The sequence below is a fragment of the Pinus tabuliformis genome, chromosome 2_1 (assembly GCF_031772625.1).
Source record: "Pinus tabuliformis cultivar Carrire ecotype Pingquan chromosome 2_1, CPIR1, whole genome shotgun sequence".
Taxonomy (NCBI): domain Eukaryota; kingdom Viridiplantae; phylum Streptophyta; class Pinopsida; order Pinales; family Pinaceae; genus Pinus; species Pinus tabuliformis.
In genome coordinates this window covers 249,456,989-249,481,596 of record NC_142299.1, presented here as the reverse complement: position 1 = coordinate 249,481,596, position 24,608 = coordinate 249,456,989, and the positions used below count along the sequence as shown (strand labels likewise).

The window sequence follows — 24,608 nt, the reverse complement described above, 5'->3', positions numbered from 1 at the left end:
AATGGAGGATTTTGAACTTCTAAAGAGCATTCGAGTGATTAACCCAAAAACAAAACCGAAACTTCATGGGATGTTACATCATCTTTATGATGCGAAAATTAAGCTACTGTTAGTGACATATCAACCCAAACATAAGACCACATTGTCACCTAAACAAAGGGATAATCAGGGAAGATAAGATGAACACTAATAGTTTTAAGATTACTTTCTGACCTTAAAGCAGATAAAGTAGAGAAAAATATTTAAACGTTGCCAAACGAGAAGAAGCTACATACAAACTACACTAGAACGGAAAGCTAAGATCTAAAATACAAAATTATAATTAATCCTAAGTTACATATATAGAGCGTATTTACTCACAAATACGGAAAAAACATAAGATAACTAGAGAAGACACAGTCCAGATACTAATGTTCAGCAACTAGCTCAAGGAACTAGAAACAAATACGTTACGCTAGAATCATTCTATTTCATCTTCAAAACAAATTAATGAAAAAAGAGGTAAAAGTATAAATAAGCTAAGTATTCCATGAAAAATGTGTTATAATAATGTAGCAATGAAAAGTTATATTTCCGAAGATTGTTTCTTGCATGTAGGTTCCATGCAACATTTTCTATTGATAAGCTTCCTCTTGGCCAAATTTATCAAACTATGCAAAAAACATGTCAGCCCTCAATTATTTCTGTCGTGATTCTAACATAACAAATTATGAGAACAGGGTGCCATTTGCTCCACTATCAAATGACAATGATTTCAATATATTGATCAATATGAACCATAAATGCAACCAGCAATTACAAGTCTTGTTGGCAACCTAATCTAGACATTTGCCTAGTAGGAGTTTATTAATAAATCAAAGGGCATTAAAAATTTCTCAATAACCTAAATCCTCTTGTTCATTCTTCAATCTGGATTGATGAAATGGAACAAACTGAATATTCAATCGAACTTCCAAGGTGACATAGATGTTCTGTTCGAAAATTTGCCCTCTGAAATTGGGCACCCTTTTTCTCCACATATTGTTGTCCAAAAAAATGTTGTCTGTGCAAAAATGCCACGTTTCTCCAATTTAAATACCACTGATGAATGAAATTCTCTTGACAAATACAGCTCCTAATAAGAATTCTGCGTAAACCCCTTAATGCAAAAGTTGGTGACCAATAAAATGGTTAGCATTGTTACTGCATCAATATGCAAACCAATAAATGCCAGGAGAGAATAATCCATTATGCTTTTGAGTTTGACGTGAAGTCAACACACGTCTGACAAGTGCAGTCGGAAAAGCGGCAAATGCTACAGCCAAAGCACACACAAGAAGTGCACCCAGCACAGGCAGCAACATTTGGACATCCTCTGTGTGCTTTGCGGCTCACTCTCTCCTCATCCTCTTGACAAGTGATTCTGTATGACAAACGTTAAAATTATAACTCCATGAAAGCTTGCCTATGATAATTAAATAATAAATAGGAAAAGAAACAAGAATTGTATCATTTTTAGAAGGCACCTGTAGTTTCTAATAATACACTGTCATAATAAACCAAGTGAGAATTGTAAATTCATCAGTATATTTAGTAACTAAATTTGACTTTCATGCCTAAATTGATATTCAAAATCTCTTTTTTCAATGTTAGATAATACCAACAGAAAATCAAACGACCCTGGACATATGCACAACATAAAAACATATCCACCACATTAGCTTAAATAAAACAAGAAATCGAACACAAAGACTGCTAAACAAATTCATAGATAACTTGATTGGAACAGAACATATTCTCGTATGAAATAATTGAAGACTAGAAATTCCACTGATTATAATGGTCAGATGTCAAAATAGAGGATATCCTGCATAGAGAAAACCCCCCACAAAGAATAATCTGGATTCTGAACTGCTGGAAACATTGATTGGAGCAGAATATTTCTACTAGTCATTAATAACAAGGATAGTTGTTTTCAATCAGTTAACATCAATATTTAAATTAAATATCAAAGTTACATGCAGCTTAACATGTGATGCTTCTCATTAAATAAAAGGGAATCTAAAAGATTCCAGAGAAAAATCTGTATAGCAGATGTTTAGCACAGGCATAATAAACTGGCATAGAGCCGATGTTGACAAAATCAATGTCATCCCTAGAGAAAGACACTATAGTGAAGGGTCATTAGTTTAAATGCCGTAAAAAGAACAGGTTGGATAACTGCTGCTGAATAATAAATTTTTAGCACAGGCATAATAAACTGGCATAAAACACAATGTCAAGTACTGGAATCCAAAGTGTCTACCAGTATACTTGGTCAAAGTTAGAGGAAACGAGGAGCAACCTAGCACATATTGGCATCTACAAAACAAATTTGCTAAAAAATAAAAATAAAATTAATAAAAAAGAAAAAAAATTAGTACAATGAGAGATTCAATTGATGATCATAACTTACACCAACTTTACCTCATACTACTGCCTATTATTGCCAGTGCTGGAGTAAAACAACATTATAAGTTAAATTAAACTCTTTTCAATAGGCACTACTAACTTTCAATGGTCAACATCACTTACTATTCATTAGTTGTGCCAAGCTAAATACATTACAAGCGCTACCACCTTTCAGTGGTACACAACATTTCCTATTTATTGCCTTTGTTGGGTGAATAATTATAAATGGGTATCTTCAAGTGGTCAAAACCAATGTTATATTTTTCATTATTGGAAATTTATCGCCGGGAGCCCAAAATTTTAATTATTGGCAAAATATCCGGAAATTATCGGGGGGGGGGGGGGGGGGGGGGGGGGGGGGGGGAACTCTTTTTTTTCAATTTTTTTAACTTCTAAAGCATTATCAAGATCAAATAAACACATTGTCACATACATATGAAGATAAAGCTACTATATAAAAGGTATAAGACGTCAAGTGGTACATCAATCATTGATACTAGATAGTAGATACTGAAATATGAAAAAAAAAAAAAATTAATTTTATTCTTTTAAAGCATTTAGCAAACATCAACACCAAACAATTAACAAACACATTGCCACACAAACATGAAAATAAAATTATAAAGCTACAATATAAAATGTATATGATGTAGATACCAGTACTAGATACTAAAGTCTGAAAAATGATATTTGTCATTTTGTCTCTACTCGTCAATCGTTCTATTCTGAGTCCTGACAAGATAATAGTGAAAACTTAAAAATTAATACAAAATCACATTAAAAAAAAAAAATGGATCTCATGAGATGATCATAATGAGGCATCTAGAGTCTAGATACTAAAAGTCTGTAACGATAATCCGCTAAGCTTGTGGTTCTCTCTTTCTAGTAGTATCACAAATTGAGTTCTTTGCAATAAGGACAATCTGGGGTAGTTGTAGGGAAAATATGCACATCATGCCCTGGCATTTTGGCAAACATTTCCATTCCATAGAGCTTGCACCTTAGCTTTGCTCTATTATCATCCTCACATGGCTCACCATACTCCCACATTTGAATTTTGGTCCAATGGCTTTGCCATTTTGTAGCACTCTGATTAAATTTTCAGGTTTTGGACCTACCACACAAAAAAATGTGGAAATTCAAAAGAGGATAAGAAAAGGTAGACTCTAAATTGATAGTATATATTAATCTTGGAAAACAAAAAAAAAGGAAGGCAAATTATCTTTTTCCATGCCTGGAAATAATAAATATGGATATGGTATCCTGGAGTAAATCTTCACTCTAAAATGTTCAGATGATGGCAAAGAAATCAATGGATTTCCCCTTGTTTGCTTGATGAAAAATGGTCATAAGACTCGCACAACCCTCAGAGCTCAATCTTAAAACTCAAGGAAAAACAAAAATGACCCAAAAAAACCCAAAACGCATCTTCTATTTGCGTTTTTTCAGCAGGGTGATGATTTTCAATCATCTCGCGGTAATTTTATCTGGGCAAATTATCACAATAATATCGGCAGAAGGTCCTTCAGCAATAATTCTGATGTTATTGTGATATCTGCAACACTGGTCAAAATACGAATATTCCTTCACCATATTATGAGTGACAATAAAAATGGGAAGAGATAAACTACTGGACATGTGCCTTTTCCCACATGAAAAATGGCAAGCAACGAACATAGAGTGTAGTAGACTATCTGTGTTACTTTCCACATAAGAGAATTGAAGATGGGACATACATTATTGCCTCACTTTAACTATCAAACAGAATGGATGACTCACCAATTTCCTTATAGAATGTAGGTTGCATTATATGCCAATATCACTTCTATCTAGGGTATAAAGTTGTGTTTCAGGGTATCCAATGACAATATGTAATAGTTACAACCTTAACCCTTCCTCTAGTCTTCCTCTCTCTTATGACCATGTATCATTCTTGTTGCCATCTCTCTGTTGTCTTTCTTCAAAAATATTTAGTTTCACTACAAATTTGACGCAGTCCAGGGTCTGTAGCTTTCACATCACCTACAAAATCCATATCATTGTTACAAAGCACATAGCCCAGGCCATTGGAATTTGGCTACTGTGTTAATTAATGTGAGCACTAAAACGCAGAGCACAAACAGAGAGTAATTTGTGTTAGTTTTGTAGCATCGGACAGGTGTTCTAGTCTCGACTTTGCTTAGAGAGGCTAACCCAAAAAAGGTTTCAGGAAAAAACACCTAGAGATGGCTCAATTAAGTTAATTGACCAATAATTAAATATTTCCTAAGTCTAACTTAGGAAAAGTGATTAATTAACAATAAATAATTGAGAAAGGTGAGAATTCCCTACAAACTAATCACGGATTGAGCTACCCAGTTGCAAAGATCGAGCAAGGGAAAGAAGTTCGAGCCATTAGGAAGGCAGGAGCGAGATTGAGGGAGCAGCAGAGTCATTTCCAACAGAGTTTCTCAGTAGCAAATAAACAATAGCTGGGAAGTCCGCTAATTTCTGCAGAGAGGTCGAGCAGCCAGTGCCAGCAGCCAAAAACCCCAGTTTAAAGTGTTGGAAGGTGACAGTTTCAATGGCTGGAGGTTGAAGGATCACCCGGAAGGAAAAGCGAGTCATTTCCAGGGCCAGAGGGAGGCAAGACAGCTCATCCAGAGCCAACTAGCAGGCAGTGCGAATTACCTGCACCAAGCAGTGCGCATTTCTGGCCAGTGCTAGTTGCCAGGAGGAAGTGCGAGCAAGGGCCACGGGCCAAGTTTGGTTGCAGAAGGGAGGAATTTCCTCCAAATAATTTTGCAGTATATTTTGCTGGAGGACAGAGAGTTTGGCATCCAGATTTGTACTCTGAAATTTTGTTGTTGCATAATAATAATAAAACCCTCATTTGCTGCACCAATTTCCCCACATTGATTTTTTTCTGGGGACATTTGTCCAAAAATAACAATGTCATTTTTATGGTGTGTGCTCTATATTTCTCAGTTCCATCATTCTATTTTCTGTAGCATTTTTATGGTGAAAATTGCAATTGCGATTTTATTCGTTGTTTGTCGTAGCAAATAAACTGCACAATATTAATCAATTAGAAGAAAAATTTCCAGTTGTTGCAATAGAATTGAAAATTTCACATGGTATCAGAGCATTGTTGATCAGATCAGGAGCTCAATAGCGAAGAGGGAGAAATTCCGTAGTTCAGAGGGAGTCTGACAGAATTTCTTCCAGCTCTGTGCAGAAGGCCAGCCAGGGAATTCGAATTGTTGAGCAAAAATCAATTTCCAAAGGCAAGAGTGCAGGAAAAGTTCGATTTTGCCCAGTAGCAATTCCAATAGCCAGTGGTGTTGGTGGAAAACAGTTCCAGTGAGCAGATCTAGAAGCAGTTGGTTTGCAGCAGTGTTTGCAGTAGCAAATCAACACTGATTAGAAGAGAAAAGCACACACGGAGGGTTTCCAAAATTCTCCACTATGGCCACAGACAAAATTGATATTCAGGGGTCTGCAGAACTGTCTTCTAGATTGTAAGATGAATTTGCTTGCTTGACTAGCTCAACTTCACAAGAAGCGTCAACTCACATGTCAAGAGATAGAGAACATTTCTCTAGCTACAATGAAGAGGAGATGGACTTCCAGATAACAATGGGAAACAGAACTAAGTGCACTCCAATTGGGAGAGGCACCATTGACATTTGGAGGAAGTCGGGAGCAAGCAATAGTGTTACAAATGTATTGCATGTCCCAGGATTAGGCATGAACCAGATTTCAATATCTCAATTACAAGATAAGGGATATGATGTCCACTTTGTAGGGAAGAAGGTGTTCATCAAACAACAAACCTGGAAGAAAGTGAAATAGATTGGAGTATGAAGCAACAAATTGTACAAGTTGCAGTTCAACTCTCCAATGGCACTAGTGAGCAATAGCAATAATAGTGGGAAAGACCTAAATGAGTTATGGCACGGGAGAATGGGACATTTACTTCATGGAGCACTTAGAATGCTCAGGGAGACAGTAACAGGGGTTCCAGAATTAGGCATGATACATTATGATGTGTGCTTATGAAGTATGCTAAGGTGGCATTCCCAAGAAGTGACAGCAAATCAGATGGTGTGTCATAGCTTATACACTTTTGTGGCCCTATGTCCACTAGTTCTCTAGGAGGGTATGAGTACTTCGTCACTTTCATTGATGATCATTCTAGGAAAACCTGGATCTACTTCTTGAAGACTAAGGATGAGGTTTTCAGTCACTTCAAGGAGTTTAAGGCTCTAGTGGAGAATGTGACAAGGAAAAAGATCAAGGTGCTTCACTCAGATAACGGAGGTGAGTAGACAGATAGTGACTCCACGAGTTTCTGTGCGAAAGAAGGCATCAAAAGGGAGTGGACAACTCCATCAAATCAACAGCTGAATAGGGTAGTGAAGCAGAAGAACAAAGGTAATGTTATATGACCAGTATTTGCCCAGGTTCTTATGGGCAGAGGCATGTAACATGACAGTGGATATCCAGAACAAGGTTCCTCGCAAGGCGTTGGGGAAGATAACACCAAAAGGAGTCTTACCTGGGATGAAGCCAAGAGTCCGTCACTTGAGGATCTTTAGTAGCCTAGCTCATTGCCATATACCATATGAGAAATGTACCAAGTTGGATCAGACTGCAAAAATAGGATATTTCATTGGGTATAGCAAAACCTCTAAGGCATACAGGATCTACGTTCCTAATAGCAAGAAGATTATTGTGAGACGAGACGTGAAGTTTATGGAGGACAGAACCTTCAAGAAATCTCACGAGATGTCGGCAAGTGATCAAAGTGAGACAACAGAAGCTCTTGGTTTGATTTGTCTTAACGATTCATCTTCACCTGAGTTGCAAAGACTAGGAGAGCATGAGTGGTACAAGGATATCATTTATTACTTGTTGAATTTTACATGTCATGACCATTTAATTGCTCATAGAAGAAGAGCTCTTCGATTAAAAGCCACTAAGTATTGCCTCCTGAAGGATGGCCTTGAATGGAGAAATCCTTAGAGAATAGTACTTAGGTGTGTTGATGAAGTCGAGTCCAAAAAATCAATTTCTAAGTTTCATTTGGGATTTTGTGGTGGTCATTATGCTGCTAGAACCACTGCCCACAAAATTCTTAGAGTTGGTTATTATTGGCCTCCAATCTTTGTTGATGTGCATGAACTTGTTAGAAGTCGCCAGGCCTGTCAATTGTTCCTTAGGAAAGAGAAGCTAGTTGCCCTGCCCCTACAACCTGTGGTAGTGGAGGCACCTTTTCAACATTGGGGTATGGATTTCATAGGGAAATTCCATGAAAATTCTAGCAATGGCTACTCATGGATCTTGACTACTAATGATTACTCTACAAAATGGGTCGAAGCCACTCCTGCTAAGAATGCCACTGAAAAGGTCATTATGGACTTTATTGAAAATCAAATCATTACTAGATTTGGTGTCCCAGCCAAGATCACTCCCGACAATGCCAAAGCTTTTAGTTCCACTGAATTTTCATCTTTTTGTTTTAAGTATGGCATTGTATTATCTCATTCGTCTAACTACTATCCTTAAGGTAATGGCCTGGCTGAATCAAGTAACAATAATCTTATAACCATTATCAAGAAGATAGTTGGAGATAATAAGCGATCTTGGGACTGCAAAATCAAGTATGCTTTAAGGGCAGATACGACTATGAAAAAGAAAGTTACTTGTAAAAGATCCCTTGAATTAGTTTATGGCTCAAATGTAATTCTACATGTGCACCTTGAATTGCCAGCTTATCAACTCCTTCAACATTTTTCTACTAATAAAGATACTACCCAAAACATAATTGATCGGATTGTGGAGTTGGATGAAGCTTGTAGGAAAGCTTTTGATAATATGTAAAATTCAATCTAACATTAAGAAAAGCTTTGATAAATCATCTCGATCTAGATCTTTGCAAGTTGGAGATATGGTACTTCTTTGGGATCACAATAATGAAAAACCAGGAAAGCATTAGAAGTTTGACAGTTTGTGGCTTGAACCGTACATTATCAGAGACATTTGGATTGAATTCATTCCACTTGAGCAAATTGGATGGTGAACCACTTGACTTATTTGAAAATGGCCAAATGCTCAAGTTGTTCTTCAAAGATGACATTTGATGCCATGGGGCATCCTTTGTATTGTATTTCTAACCCTACACTTTTTTAGCATTTCATTTCTGTTTTAGGATTAGATGTACATTTCATGTTAGTAGAATTATTAATGGTTACAAAGCTTCTATTTTATGTATCTAATGATACATGATGATTTTTGGATTATATGTGGATGGACACTACTTATGTAATTTCCTGTGTTGCTTGGGTGAAGATTTTGGATTCTCACATTCCTTCGATGAAGCAAAGTATCTCCAATTAGAGCCAGATGTTGACCACTCCACATCAACTACCCTACAGCATTGTACATTTTCGAAAGCAGATTACATCATGCTCGAGCAGTGAAGATTATCCAGATTTCATTGTCATCTTCAATGATATTTTTGTAAAAGTTGTCAACCCATTCTGCAAGGTTATAATGTAAATGATCTTAGTAAGACCATCTATATATGTAACAACCTAGTTATTCCTACCTTTTTAGTGACTATTTCTATCCTAGGAGGTTTTTTGTCTCACCAATTCATGTGTTTCTAAACACGGATGATCGGCAGAGTTTTTCCCTCCAACCTCACCCCAAAGCTAAAGTGGATTTTGTTGTCAAAGATTTGAGGTAAGTCCTAGTGTTCTAGTCAGGTCTTCTGTAAAGTAATTTGGGAGTTATTTAAGCTAACTGGCTAAATTTCTTTATTACAAATTACTTGGTCTGCTAGATCACATTTGAGTCGCAAAATTAGGTAAATGATTGAGGGTCTATAATGAACGGGTGTTCTCCCTTAATGTATTAAATTGTAATATCTTGATGTAAAAAATATTTTAGTGCATGGTCTCTTATATTTAGACACCATGGCTAAATTATTTGAGGGTTAGAAAAATGAATAATCCCCTCATGAATCAATTAATTAAATTTTTTGGCAAAATAAATTAAAATTATAAGCCATAAATTTAATTAATTTTAAGTCCTAGGAAAACTTAATTTTCCAAATTTAAAAATTCATGGGTTCTAGAAGAATTAATATTTGGAAGTCCCCGACCAAGGGAATATTGAAATTTTCAAGAGATTTTGGACCATCAAAGTCATTTTTTTTAGGAAATCAACTCGAAATAATTAATTTTAAGTTGATTAGAATTCAATTAAATGAAAATTTTGAATTTCCTCAAAAAATAAAATAATTTCGACAAAGGAGATTAAAAGATAATTGAATTTTTTCAACAGTCGAGATTACCTTGACTGGGATCAAGTCAACTAGCCGTTGGAGAATTAATCTATAAATTAGAGGTCCGTTGTCATTCAAATCATCTAATCATTGAATCGTATACTAGCTCTTGAAGCTCTTGTAAACTTTTCTGGAATAATATAATGCAAAGTCTTTGGGGTTTTACTTGATGGCAGTGTTCCTCTCCGGTATTTTATGGTAACTAGTATTTAAGGTTTTGTTGATCTTATTGATAAGTTGTTGGTTAATAGCTCAAGTAAATCAATCTATTGCACAAGTATCTTGCTTAGGTTGTTGGGCTTGAAGATAGCATCAAGATTTTTAATTGATTAACAAGTATCTCTAACCGTTAAAGATTTAATAGTTATTTTATACCTCTATTGGTTTCACGGCTTATTTTATAAGTGTGTAGAAATCATTTGATTCAAAAATTTTGGGTGTTTGGGGAAGTTCTCGATTTAACCAACAGACTCCCGAAACTTAAGATATGGAGAGACTTCCAGATTAAAATTCGTAGATTATCTAATGAATTATATCTTGCAGGGGTGTCCTGTGCTAGTACCTAAAATTTGAAAAATTATTTATCTTCAAAATATTGTGCTAAACTATTAGGTCATACTAGAAAGAGTCTCAAATCTACAAATCTGGGAGCAGAGTTGGACTCATACTCCTCAGATCTAATAGATCTATAATATAAGTGTATAGATCTGAAAAATTAAATTTCTTATTTTTTTTGTTTTCTAACTTGGGACTTGGGTTTAAACTTCAAATTTTTTGTATATGTGAGATCTGGTTTTTTTTTTTTTTGCCGCTTCAGATCTAAAACTTGTCAAAGAAAATTTGGGGTTTTGAGGCAGATCTAGGCCCTGAAGGGCAAGTTCTAGCCTCAAATTTTGGTGTGCAGGAATCAAGTGACTAAATCATTTGTTTAAAGGTTTAGATCTGAGGTTTTCATAGTAATTTCTGGGAACAATTCGAAGCATAAATATATCAGTTTGAAACAAAAAATTCTGGGCAAAAAAAAATTATTTTTTTCTGTGGAATCCTTAGCTTTCTCAGCTTCTTTCCAAGTTGCTCCCTCTTCCAATCCCTGTGTTTTTCCTTTGCACCTTCGCATCTCCATTCCTCTGCATTTTCCTCCATTCGCGTCCCTCATTTCTAGCCTTTTCCTCTGCATTTTCCTAACCCTCTTTCCTTGTTCCTCGCTGTTCTTTTCCTCTTTGCTCGCGGCTCCCTTTCTCCTCTGTGTTTTTCTTCATACGCTCATCCCTCAACTTGCAACTCCTCCCGTCCTTTCTTCTCTGCGCTCATCTCTTTCCCTGTCCACTGCTTCTCCTTTTTCCACGTCCCTTGCATCCCTGCCAACCTTCTCCTCTGCAGCTTTTCCTCAACCCATCACTCCCTCAGCTTTGCGGCCCATCTTCTCTCTACGTGTATTTCCATCCTACCCGTAGTCTCTTCTCCATATCCCTCCTGCACCTTGCTCTTCATAAACCGTGGCCCTATCTCCTTCGTCGACCTGCATATGCCTCCTCCTCTTCCATTTCGCGCTGCATCTTCCTCTACGTGAATTTTTGTCCTTCCCCTTCCTTCACGATGCTTCCTCGACCAACGACCTTTCCTCATGCCTCTTTCCCTCTCATTGCGCTAATCGATCTCAACGCCTTCACATTTAGATTTAATTTTTCGTGTAGCTTTTGGCCCATTAAAAGAATTAAATTTTGCTTTTTCATAAAAACTCACCTTTGACCTTAAAAAAAAAATCAAAAAAATTATTGTTCTTTTTGAGTTCTTGTCATAAGGATATCTTCTTATGATTTGCAATCTTCTAATATCTTCAAATATGTAGTTTTGGGCAATAATCATTCTGATGATGATTGCTCTTCAAGTTCTTCATCTAATAAGTTAACTTCTCAATTGACACAAGGTAGTGAGGTTGTCAATGATGAAAGAGAACAATCAAATCATTAAGTATCCCCTCCATCCCTTATCATTTATTGTTTCACATGAGGGCACCTCTTCAAATCAGCTTGCTCATGAAATCTCTCTAATTCATACATCTTTAGATTTGCGATCAAAAGAATCTTTCGACTTGAGCAATCTGGATGTCGAAGTTATAAAATCCGAACAAATCAATGACAGAGAGCACTGCCATCCAGTCGGTAGTGGTCATATTGAAACTCTGTGGTAGTAGTTATCCTTACACCATGCATGATTTGGTTCAATCTTCAAAATGCAATTTTACAATCCTTGAAAGCTCTGAGACTTGTCAAGCAGTCGAAGCACTTCAACTTATGTTGATGGTTATGTCAGGATCTCGCAACTCTGGTAAGATCCCCGAAGTGAGTCGGGTCTAGTTTTCCTCGCAAAATTCCTTCTTGAAATATGTTTGGCATTACGGATATAATCTTTCGAACATTCAAGATTTGATTTCTGATTGGATTCAAGATTCTATTTCAGTTGATTCATCTCCATGCAAGGCTCTTGTTCTTAACTCAGGTTTGGAGTGTGTATCTCTCACAAAATCATGGAACTGCGAAGTTGATTATTTCAAAGGCCATCCTTGGCTAAAGGAATCATGTCTATCAAATGCATTTCAGACAAGTCAACTCATGGTTTTTCTTGTGAATGTTATGCTTCTAATATTTTTCTTCATCGCACCTCAAATCCTCTTCAGTACTAATGAATGCATTAGTTATTTGGAGAATCAAATTCTTTTTCACTCATTGTATCTCGACTGGTTTCATGTGTTTGCTACTAGCACTCCTTTTCACTTCCTTCAACGATTACAATGATCATGTAGTGGTAACCAGTCACAAAGAAATGGTTTCTTACATCCATCATGCGAAGAAGATGATTCTATCATTCAAAGCAATTGCAAATCCGTTAAAATTGATCTATCTTCGTTATCTTCTAACTGAGAATCTCACGCCACAAACTGTCCATCTGATCATAATAAAAACCGTCATTCATTTTATCATTTTCCCACCAGTGTATCTGATTACAATTGTATCACATTGATTAATCTGTATGGTTTACCTCTTTATTCGGATAACTGTCAAGAAGTTGAGGCACTTCAACCTTCGTTGATGGTTATGTCAGGCCCTCACTATCTTAACATGCCTTCTGAATATGATCGGGCTCATTTTCCCTTACAAAATTCTCATATTGATCCTGCGCTTTTAATTGAAAATTTATCTTGTCAAGGATTTCAGAGTTTTCAAGAGGATTGTCTCAAATTTTACGATCCAATCGTTGAATGGTTGGAGCAATCTTACCTAGCAAGCTCTGTCACAAATAACAAGTTTCAATCTTTTCTCATGCTTGCTAAAGTGAGTATACATTCGCAAGAAGCCTCCAAGATGTGTTTAATTTTGGTTTTCACTGAAAAGGTCAAGAGCAACTATGGTGGCTACATTGGAAATTTCATTATACGTGACCCTGACCTTTTAGTGGGGTAGGTTAGGAGTAGGTATAGCTGCATATTAGTTCACCTGCACTTGTTTTTTGTAGTTTGTCTTGTGTTTTATGGCTTTTCTCTTGCACTTTGTTTTCGATCTAGCCTCCTTTTGCTTTGTCCTTTTGATTTTGGTTTTTGTTGTGTCTTGTCTCTTCTTTCATGGTTTGCTAAATAAGATTTCGCATGAAGGGTGTTCCCTTCGACTCGAAAAACAATGTGGCAAAATAGAAAAGCGCTTTGTGACACTCCAACATTTGGCTAACCCTCAGTCCTTCTCCATCTTGGTTATCCTTTGGCTAATGATGTTCTTATGGAAAATATGAACCTTACGGGAGGAAAGCTCTGTGTTGAACCATGATATCTGTGTCTATTCTAGAAACCTCATGCCTACAATAGGTTCTTTACATTTCAGTGTTTTCCACGTTGATCCAATCAAGTAGAGAAGGACAAGGAGAAAATCTAAATGAGCAAACCAATATCAGAGGTCTTACATATGCTTCTCTAAAGGAACAACCTCTTGTGCTCTCAATAAGTCGAGATCCCTCTTCTGCCCATGAAATGAGTAAGTGTCAATGCATATCTTATATAAAATAAATAAATAAAGGGTGAAAGAAGAGAAAGGCTTCCTGCGCAGGGAAGTGAAGAAAACACTTTGTCGGGGTACCATCCAGGCTTGCTGGCAGCGGAGCAATGTTTGTGTTCCGGAAGTGACTCCGCTGGGTTATTGTCCAGGCCTGCTGGCAGCGGAGCAACACTAGAGATGAAAAACTATACTCAGAAAATCTAAAGCTCATGCACTACATTACCCTTCTCCTATCTTGAAATGTTGCAATATTGTTGGTCATATGTTTATGTTTAACCGAAAAGGAATGAAGCGGACTATGTTTACATACGAAGTAAGTGGGGAGGTTGGAGTGATCTGAACAATGAATCAATACTCCCTAAAGAACTAGACACTACAGAAAGAATTTACCAAGGAAGAGAGGTTGGAGTTCTTCCAGTGTATCACCAAGTGTTGTCACTGCGATAAACACCCTCCAAAATTTTTCCTATACTTAAATTTTGGAGCCTACTATGGATCTTGCGATCAGTCGTTCCATAGTCACTTCTTAGTCAGTGAATATTTTGTCAAGTCTTTAAGATCCCTTCTTGAATTGTAAGTGTCGAAGTCACCTACTCACACATGCTCAGTCCGTAATGAATTCATAAGAACATTCCTTCACACAAGCTTGAACTGACCTAGCACAGTCCATCAAGACAGTTCCTGTGCAATGTTCAACCCATGTCGACAGTCAATGTGCATTGTCATTGACAGTCTCTCACTTTTGGTTGCGTTTATACTTTTATTTCGGTGAGTTTTACCAACTGTCGCTTTTGTGCACCTTCGCTTTCGCGAGTGTCATTTTCATGCTTTCGATGGTCACTTTTGCTTGATTTCACTTTAATTAGTGTTGTTTTCATGTTATCTTCGTTCTCGCATGTGTTGCTTTCACTGTCGTTTGCATATCACAAGTGTCGTTCGCACTTCTCTCTTCAAATAGTAAATGTCGTCTTTTGGCATGGGAAGTGTCATTTATCGTATAAATGTAGTTTTGGTTTGTCTTCGAGGGTAACCTTGGTGCTAATGAGTCATTCTTACCATGTAGACATGTATCACACTCATTCCCAAAGTTTCAAGCACTGTCACACAAGTGTCGTCATTGTCGTCACAAAGTGTATCTTTAGTGTTGCACTTGGAATGAATTGTTGCAATGTTGTCGGATTAAGGAAAGGATGTTTTGAGTGTCTTGTGTTATGTTGTCAAGTGATCTAAGTGTGTGATCATGCTCAAGTCTTGTTCTTGTTCAACTTCATCTCACTGATCCCACACTTAGTCAAAACTAGGAAAACTCCCCAACGAGGACACTCAACTTCATCCAGCCCTCCTGAACTGCGCATTGTGCAATCTCAGTCCTCAAGCAGCAACCTAGCCTCTTGGCACTACGCAATGTGTAGTCTCTACCTCCCAAAACTGCACACCGTGCAGTCTCAATACTCAGTCCCAGTCCTTGAGCTCCAGAACTATGCAATTCTTGCCTCTAGCCAGCCTTCTCTGCGCATTGCGCATTCTCAAGCATCAAGCTTCGGCCTTGAGCTCTTGTGTTGTACCCATTCCTTCGACGTCTGCCCCTTCCCCACCCTCTGATGTTTTTTCTCCCCCGTTTGTTTCCAAGTCATGAGTCATGCACCATCTTTAAAAAAGACAAAGAAACTAGCAATCCATGTCATTAGTGTCGTGTCATGTTATGTCATGAGTCATCATGTGCCACATCTTAAGTTGCACGAAATGGGGAAACGGGTAGAAGTTTCCGAAACGGGCCCGGGTACGAAACGTGACCCCCCCCCCAAATTTTGGAAACAGGGAAAGGCAATATATATATATATATCTTAGGACATTTAAGAAATATGTGCAATCATAAAGCATATATGATACATTCTAATTTATTACATTATGATTAAATTTTCAATTGTCAATGCATAAACTATAAGTCTCTAAATTTACATCACATTTACTCATGAATGATCACATAATGAAAATAGCAGTATCCAAAATCAGCCACGAGAAATTTCTAATTTCTTGTCTCGTGCTTGATTGGGAGTCTCCTTCTACATAGTCAAACGACCTTAGTGCTCTTGATTAAATACAAGTTCCATACCCTAGTACCCTACATGCTCTTGATTATTGGGAGTCTCCATTGCATAGAGGGCTTGGTTCTCTTGATTATATACAAGTTCCATACCCTAGTACATGACAAAATCCAATGGAAACATTGCAATCCCCCAATCCTGAAACCCTGAAAATTCCACTTTCTCCATATGAAATCCAATGAGGGCAAAACCACTCTCAAACATCCCGAGTCATTTCATGGTAATGTTAAAAATTTAAGTAAAAGGAACATTCTCCTTTATTTTTCATTTTCATCCTTTTACTTTAAGAATTTAACCATATCAACACTAGGGCCAACACTAGGTCCAAAGGCTTGAACATTAGGCTGCCTCACTCAAAAAAATCCTCTTTTTTATAGCTTGAGAGGCATCTAGAAGCATCTAGAAGATATTTTAGTCGCCCAATAAAAAATTAGAAGCGAAAAAATTTAAAAAAACACAAGAAAAATTCAAGTTAGAAGAGGAAACTCCACCGTATGACCTACAAATGCGTTTCCAGCCGTACTGCCCCTGTTTCCTCCTCGAGAAATGGGCCAGTACGACCGGAAATGAGATTCCATGCTGTGCGATATGAGTTTCCTCTTTTCCGTTTAGTTTCCGGCCGGAAATGGACCCTTCTCCAACGTTTCCTGCAACTTAGGCCACATCATTTTTTGGATTATGTAAATCCAATATTAGAGAAATGTAATGAAAAGTGGAAAGTCATTCATATAATGTGAAAAGTCATGTAGGAAGTCGAAAGGTCTTAGAGAAGTCAAACAATCATGAGAGCAGTCCAAGAGTCACAAGGGAGGTGAATGATCACCCCATTTGTCATATATACACCCTCATTGTACATACAAAGGGACTTTTCACCTTGGCTCCTCCAACCAAGCATTGGAGAGGAAGATAGTTGTTTTGGAGGAGCGAGTGATTAATCTAATGCTCCACTATTGGGGCTAGTGGTGTTCACTATCTTGATGTATCTTGGAACTTTTACTTAATTAAGAAACTTGTTGAGCTAGCACACTTTCATGCATATGTCGTGAATATTGTAAGACTATTCTTTGAATGTTTGCGATGTATTTTGTTTTCATGAGTACTAAGGAAATTGAACTATTTCGGTGGCTTTGGTACTTATCTTGTTGGCGTGTTGTATTTTCTTTAACTGTTGGACACCTAATCCTCTAAGGGTTGGTGTGGAATGTGAACAGTCACTAGAGTCCAAGGACTAGTTGCTATATGAAGACCAAGGGTCACAAGAATGTAATATAAATGTATATCTTGTGAATATGAAAGGAATCATGCTTATTCTTCATATCTGATCCATTTTATGTTGTGTTTTTAACATGGTATCAAAGCAATAGTACGTTCTTAACCTACTCAATCTTGTGTGAGCCACTTGTTTGTGTGGCCTTTATGTCTATTTTACTATCCGACTTGCTCTACTCAGAAACACAATTTTGGTCAGCTTACCAGCATTGACAATAAATTATGTTTCCATCAACGCTTGCCAGTCCTTAACATTTCAAAACGTGGCAGTGCATACTATGAGAGTGCCCGTATGTCTAAGGTTACTGCGCTCATTGTGGTCTTCCATGGCTCAGAACTTTTGTACGTTCTCTATTAGTGACCGTTTCTCTTTTGCATTTTGCTTTGAAAACAATTTTCCTTACCAACTCTGCGTTGGCCTGACAAAAACCCCTGGCAGGGGCGTAGTTACCATAATAAGAGAGACAGGTCCCTATCTGTTCCACTTAATTTCTTTAGCCAGTGGTAACGCATTCGCAGACTAATGTTTCTTCTCCACTCTTTACGCATGTTTGAATGGAATACGAGCTATCTGGGCGCATTATGTGAGTGGAATGCGAGTGAGCTCCTTCTAAAGCACTTTTTGATAAGTAAAAACACAAGTAACTGGTAAAGGTGCTCCATTGTGTGAACTGGGTATTTTTTGTGTGAGTTTAACTGCGTCCTCACCTTTTATTTGTTGCTTCGAATATGTTTATAGCTCCATTTCTTTCATTATAAGGTTCCTTGTTGCATTCTCTTTTATATGGTAGTCTTGGTATTTAAGTGTTGTTCTGCGCGCTGAGCTCTGTTTTGAAGACCGTGTAATGATTGCATGTGCGTTGAGATGGTTCATTTTATATGCTATTATCCAAAATCGGTATACATTGGAGATTAACGTTGTATTGGAGACTGGCCATATATATGCCAAGCCAAAGCAATCAGTTTCTTTGTATTGCACCTTGATTCTTTTATGTGTTGTATTGGAGCTATATTGGCATTGAATTGGTGCACGAGTTGCACAGTAAATGCGTTGAAGTTGTGTATGGTCATATATGTGGTTCGTTAAGGTTATTTGTGTCTTTAAATGCGCCTTGAACATTGGCATTCTCGTGGAAACAATGATTGTTCTATTAGCAATGAACAGTTGTGAGAGAGGGATATGTAAAATCGGAGGTCATTTGGCGCACAACCACCTGAAAATATTCCCTCTGCCCATCGATTCTGTCATTGTTGCAGCGATTCCCCCTTACACCAATCAAGGAATACAAAACGTCTTTGTGACAGCGTATGGTGTCTATTAAAGTAAGCAGTGTGTGCTTCCATTGCTTATTGGAGCCGATGGTATTTGTTTTAAATCAAATGACAAGTTGTTGAGAATGTCTCGACGCCCCCAGTTTGTGTAACTATCAGTGTATGCATTGGAATGTTTTGTTCTATGGAGAGGTTGGACAACAATTAATTATGTATCCGTTGGTCTTGGAAAACAAGCGTTTCATTTCTGTGTTTTGAAGCCCATGTGTTCATTAGACAACTGCAAGACTATGTGTTGATTGTTGATGACAGCTCAGCTGCTTTGATACAGCAAAGCTACATCTTTAGATAACTCGTACGTGGACCTGTGGGTTATGGGCTCACGTATACATCGGAAGCCTTCAAATCAATGGACTTCACACAAAACCTGACCAATCAACCAACGAACCAATGAACGATCCTTCTTTGACGCTTATGACCGGAACCCAAAAGGAAACAAAACCCCAATTCATAACATATTGGGTCCAACAAGTCCGTTAACCCACACACATGGTTCATGCGCGATTATTGTTCGAATAATCAACCAACAGACGTTCCAAGCACTCGGCACTGTAAACTCTTTTTAATGAGTTCATCGACTCCACTAGCCGAGGTAATTTGTTTGCAAGTTTCTGTGCGATCACCGTAGATCTTCTTCCATCGAACGATTGTCGCGTCATCCGCTCGCCAACTAGACCGGACAATCTCCACCGTCGATGTGACCCTGCTCCATCCAACAGTTGTCGCGCGATCTCACGCTCCAACTAGCACGACGATTAATATTCTGAAAGCATGTGAGAAAAGTTGTTTTCCAGTGCTACGTGTCAACCGCTAAGGTTAATCACATAGAATTCAGAAATACAGCTTCCCACCTTTAGGCCGCGCGAGAAACTGCTTACCACTGGCCGAATACCACCCACGTGCTTAAATCAAACCCTTAAAGGAACTCGGCTTAATAAAGGGTTAGCGCTTAATATTCGTCGATCTGGCCGATCCGACGGTTTCCGCTGTGTTGTTCAATCGACTCCAATTTCGATTGAACACTTCTCCTCCGTTGATTTGTTCTCTATCCAACGGCTCTCTCTTTTGCTTATTGATGGAATTCGTATTACGCACACATCTATCTCTGCCATACTTTATCTAAGGCGATGTTCATAGGAACTTTGTCCCTTGCACTCACACACGCAATTTATTAACTTAGAGTAAAGAACATATATATAAAGACAAAGACAAACAAAGCTCAGATAACATGCAGATGTACAATAACACGTATATTTCCCAATGTTACCAGACTCGGAATCGGCAATAAATCGGCAAGGCAAAAGAGCGAAGAGGTTTAATCGGATCGGGAAAAAATCGGCAAAAAATCATTGAATTCAATAAAATAAAAACATACACATATATTGAATTAAAAAACAAAACAAGTAAAAAAAAAAAAAAACATTTTTCATTAATATTTGGTAAAGGCATGTCCAAACAATGCATAATATAAATAGATGTCCAAAATATCATGAATAAATAAGTATCTCATATATGTTATGAGTCCAAACATGATCCAAAGTACTGAGTCTTGACTCCTGAGTCCTGACCAATGAATACATAGAACCAGAAGCATATGCTTCTAAATGTTTACAAAAAACTGCATACTAATCAGAAAAAAATCAGTAACTAAGAGTATAATACTCTTAAGAGTGAGAACTAGAAGTGATTCCTCCCACACCTTCCCTTGCTTGACTCTCAAAATTCTCCAAGTCATGAAGGCTTAAAAGAGGAGCCTCCTCTAATTGGACCCAGTTTGCCGCATTTGTAGTTTGCAAATCTATATATAACTTGTGCCTTGGGAAAATATAAAATAATATATTTCCTTTTAGTTTAAATTCAACCATTTGCATAGGTGATCAAATAAAACAATTGGATGCTTATTGCTAAAGGAAGACATTGACATGCTTATAAACCCATATGAGAAATTGCTTTTATGAGTATTTGAAAAGCCTAGATTCACCACGCCATGTAAGAATGCTTTTAACGATGGGAGTAAAAGGTTGAGCATCTTATCTTATTTTATTTTATATATATATATTTTAAACGATGGGAGTTAAAGGTTGAGTCTCTCTCCTCATTGGAAGGGTTTTCAGTAATAAAGATAATTGACACGCCCTTTTCACTAATCATGCACATGAGATAGACCGCAGTTAATAAAGCATTGCAATGATAATTTTAATTTGCGACAACGACCTCCGGTAAGAGTGGCTATACAACGCACAGATGCTTTTCTGAATATAACGTGATTGTAATGCAATACCTAAATGAGTCAAGCAAATCTTCACATGGTTGTTACTGTCATGCTCTCGAATTCTTCTGTATTGACGAGTATTTCAGACCGAGAGACACTAAGTGTACAGGTGTAGATGCTTTGGCTCTACCCTAGTTCAAAACACATATAAAAAGGAAAAGCGAAAACCAGTGTTCCATGCCCACCCTTTTCTTAAACTACGTTGTCGGAATTTTTCTCACTCAGCCGCAGGGAAGGACAGGCATCGGTGAGGATTGTTTCAATTTACTGACATGGAGAATTGATTCTCTACGGTGTCTGTCTCAGCAGCGTCGTGGAATGAGGTTTCTCTGCGACAGCGAAGTGAACAAGCAAATTGGCGGCAGCATAGTGAACAACAAAAACCCGACAAAGCAACAATCCAAAACTAGCGGGACTCAGGAAAAAAACGCAAAAATCGGCCCAATCACAGACTTGCGAGTCAAACTCGGTCAACATGATTTGACTCTGATCGTTTCACTGGCGATCCAATTTTAACTCACGAGTACTCGCCGATTCTTGTTACACTGATATTTCCATTATATATAGAACTCGATTACAAGCTAAAGCCTCTCGGCCTTAGTCACAAATTGTCCTGTGACTACATTGTATCCTCTCTATATTCCTTTCACACAACACAGACTCTCTTATATAGGAAATTACAAAAGGGAGGGATCATTTAAGATCCATGAGTTTCTCCCACAATCGCTCAATCAAATCCCTTAAATCTCTCTGTACACACACATGGCAAATAATTACATTTAATCAAGCCTTATCAATTCCATCAATTTAGCTCTGTTTAAACAGAATTTGCCCCGGTTTACAATGATTGTCCACGTTTCCCTTTTCACAGCTCAAAATTTCAATTTTGATTAAGGGTGGTCATACGCACCTACATCAGACTCCCCATGCACAAAAATTTATGACCTCCTGGTCATATGCTTCTAGTCTAAGTTGCAGGAAACGCAGGGGTCCGTTTCCGTACGGAAACGAAACGGAAACGCGTTTCCGCGTACCGTACGGCCTGGAAACGCGTTTCCGGCCGTACGGTCACGTTTCCCGAAATGGAAACGCATTTCCATGGGCGTTTCCCGTTTCCTCCAAAAAATCACTTGTTTTTTAATTTTTTTTTTTTTCTAATTAGTTTGTAAATTTTTTTAGGGTTTCTAAGCTGTTCTAGAAACCATTTCTAAAGTTTCTAAGTTGTTTAAGTAAATGTATCATTAATGCTTTATGATTGCACATATGTATATTAATAATTTTTAAATGTTTTTAATATATATATATATATTATTATATATATTCGCGTTTCCCCGTTTCCAAAATTTGGGGAGGTCGCGTTTCGTTTCGCTTCCGCGTTTCGTTTCGCTTCCCCGTTTCCCCGTTTCGTGCAACTTAGCTTCTAGTCTTCATAACAACATTTGTGAGTTGCAACAAAACCTCTACAGTAACAAGTCTCCTCTTGCTACACATGCCTCACTAAGCTTCTCTCCTCTGAGCTCAGTCTTCTGGCATTTCTTTGGTTCTCTTCTCTGGAACCATATGAGCACTCCATGCTCTAGGTTGCTGCAAATCTTCTCACCTTCTTCTGTTGTTACCTGCACAAAAATAAAGACCATACACTTTCCAAATCTCAACATATTTGTACCTCATTCCTTTTCACGCAAAATCTTCTTTCTCGCAGGAAACCTTTCCCTGCTCTGATACCAAAAATGATGACAGCAAAGTTGCATCTTTAGATAACTCATACGTGGACTTGTGGGTTATGGGCCCACGTATACATTGGAAGCCTTCAAATCAGCGGACTTCACACAAAACCCAACCAATCAACCAACGAACCAATGAACGGTCCTTCTTTGATGCTTATGACCGGAACACAAAAGGAAACAAAACCCCAGTTCATAACATATCGGGTCCGACAGGTCCGTTAACCCATGCACATGGTTCATGCGCGATTATCGTCCGATCAATCAACCAACATACGGTCCGAGCACTCGGAACTGTAAACTCTTTTTAATGAGTTCATCAGGTCCGCTAGCCGAGGTAACTTGTTTGCAAGTTTCTGGGCAATCACCGTAGATCTTCTTCCATCGAACGGTTGTCGCATCATCCGCTCACCAACTAGACCAGACGATCTCCACCGTCGATGTGACCCCGCTCCATCCAACGACTAACGCGCGATCTCGCACTCCAACTAGCACGACGATTAATATTCCAAAAGCACGCGAGAAAAGTTGTTTTCCAGTGCTATGTGTCAACCGCTAAGGTTAATCGCGTAGAATTCAGAAATACAACTTCCCACCTTTAGGCCGTGCAAGAAACTTCTTACCATTAGCCGAATACCACCCACATGCTTAAATCAAACCCTTAAAGGAACTCGGCTTAATAAAGGGTTAGCGCTTAATATCCGTCGATCTAGCCGATCTGACGATTTCTATTGTGTTGTTCAATCGACTCTAGTTTCGATTAAACACTTCTCCTCCGTTGATCTGTTCTCTATCCAACGGCTCTCTCTTTTGCTTATTGATGGAGATCACATTACGCACACATCTATCTCCGCCATACTTTATCTAAGGCAAAGTTCATATGAACTTCATCACACGCAATTTATTAACTTACAGTAAAGAACATATATATAAAGACACAGACACACAAAACTCAGATAACATGTAGATGTACAATAACACGTATATTTCCATTATATACAGAACTCGATTACATGCTAAGGCCTCTAGACCTTAGTCACATATTGTCCTACGACTACATTGTATCCTCTCTATATCCCTTTCACACAACACAGACTCTCTTATATAGGAAATTACAAAAGGGAGGGATCGTTTAAGGCCCATGAGTTTCTCCCATAATCGCTCAATCAAATCCCCTAAATTTCTCTATATGCACACATGGCAAATAATTACATTTAATCGAGCCTTATCAGTTCCATCAGTTTAGCTCTGTTTAAACAGAATTTGCCCCAGTTTACAATGATTGTCCACATTTCCCTTTTCACAGCTCAAAATTTCAATTTTGATTAAGGGTGATCATATGCTCCTGCATCAATTGTTCTTTGCGTTGGTCATTCTTGTAATGTTCGTTAAAGAATCTGACAGCATTAGAAGTCCCTGAACCACATGCAGACCAAACAACAATCTAAGCGCCTATAAGAGGCTCTGATTTGAGCTTCCTTTAGGTTTTAAAACCTGAATCTACTGAGACCAAGGCTCTCTCGTCTTATGTTTTTCACAACAAATGGCATAGATAGCATAGGCTCTGTAGCGACGACATGGTAATTTGTGTTTTTGTTCGTTTCTAAAAGGGTATGGCACAAACAGTTTTCTCTTGGGTATCCAGACAGCCTCTGTTGGAAAACATTCATGATTGTCCTCTACACAATGTGATATTGCTATAAGCATAGGAAACCTTTTTGTTGGAGACAATCTAAAAAGAAATGCAATTCTATTCCTAGATCTGTGATTGGTGCCTTGATTAAGTGTTTGGAGAGTGAACATCGTACATTGAAAAAGGAGGTTGCGTGGGCAATTTCCAACATTGCAGGTAGGACATTGGCTCACAAACATTTGATCTTCTCAAGTGGTGCGGCTTTTCCACTATTGCACTTATTGGCAACTGCTACATTTGATATACAAGAAGAGGTGGCATTTGCTTTGGGCAATCTTTGCATTACTACAATAGGAAAAACAAGTAAAACAAAGCTTGTTTTGGAACACTTGACAGTGTTTGTTGACAGAGGATGCCTTCCAAGATTTATTAAGCTCCTTTTGCTTTGGCGATATCCACCATGTATG

The 24,608-nt window shown here is 38.0% G+C and overlaps 1 protein-coding gene across 1 annotated transcript in view; it reads right to left on the bottom strand.

Moving 5' to 3' along the window:
- Window positions 1-740: 740 nt before the first annotated feature.
- Window positions 741-24,608, bottom strand: part of ULT1 (Developmental regulator, ULTRAPETALA) — a 52,615-nt gene continuing 28,747 nt past the window's right edge. Inside the window, exon 3 of the mRNA XM_089402517.1 lies at window positions 741-1,402. Within this exon, the coding sequence (XP_089258643.1) occupies window positions 1,228-1,402 (175 nt within the window). The 3' untranslated portion in view covers window positions 741-1,227. The remainder of the gene's footprint in view (window positions 1,403-24,608) is intronic.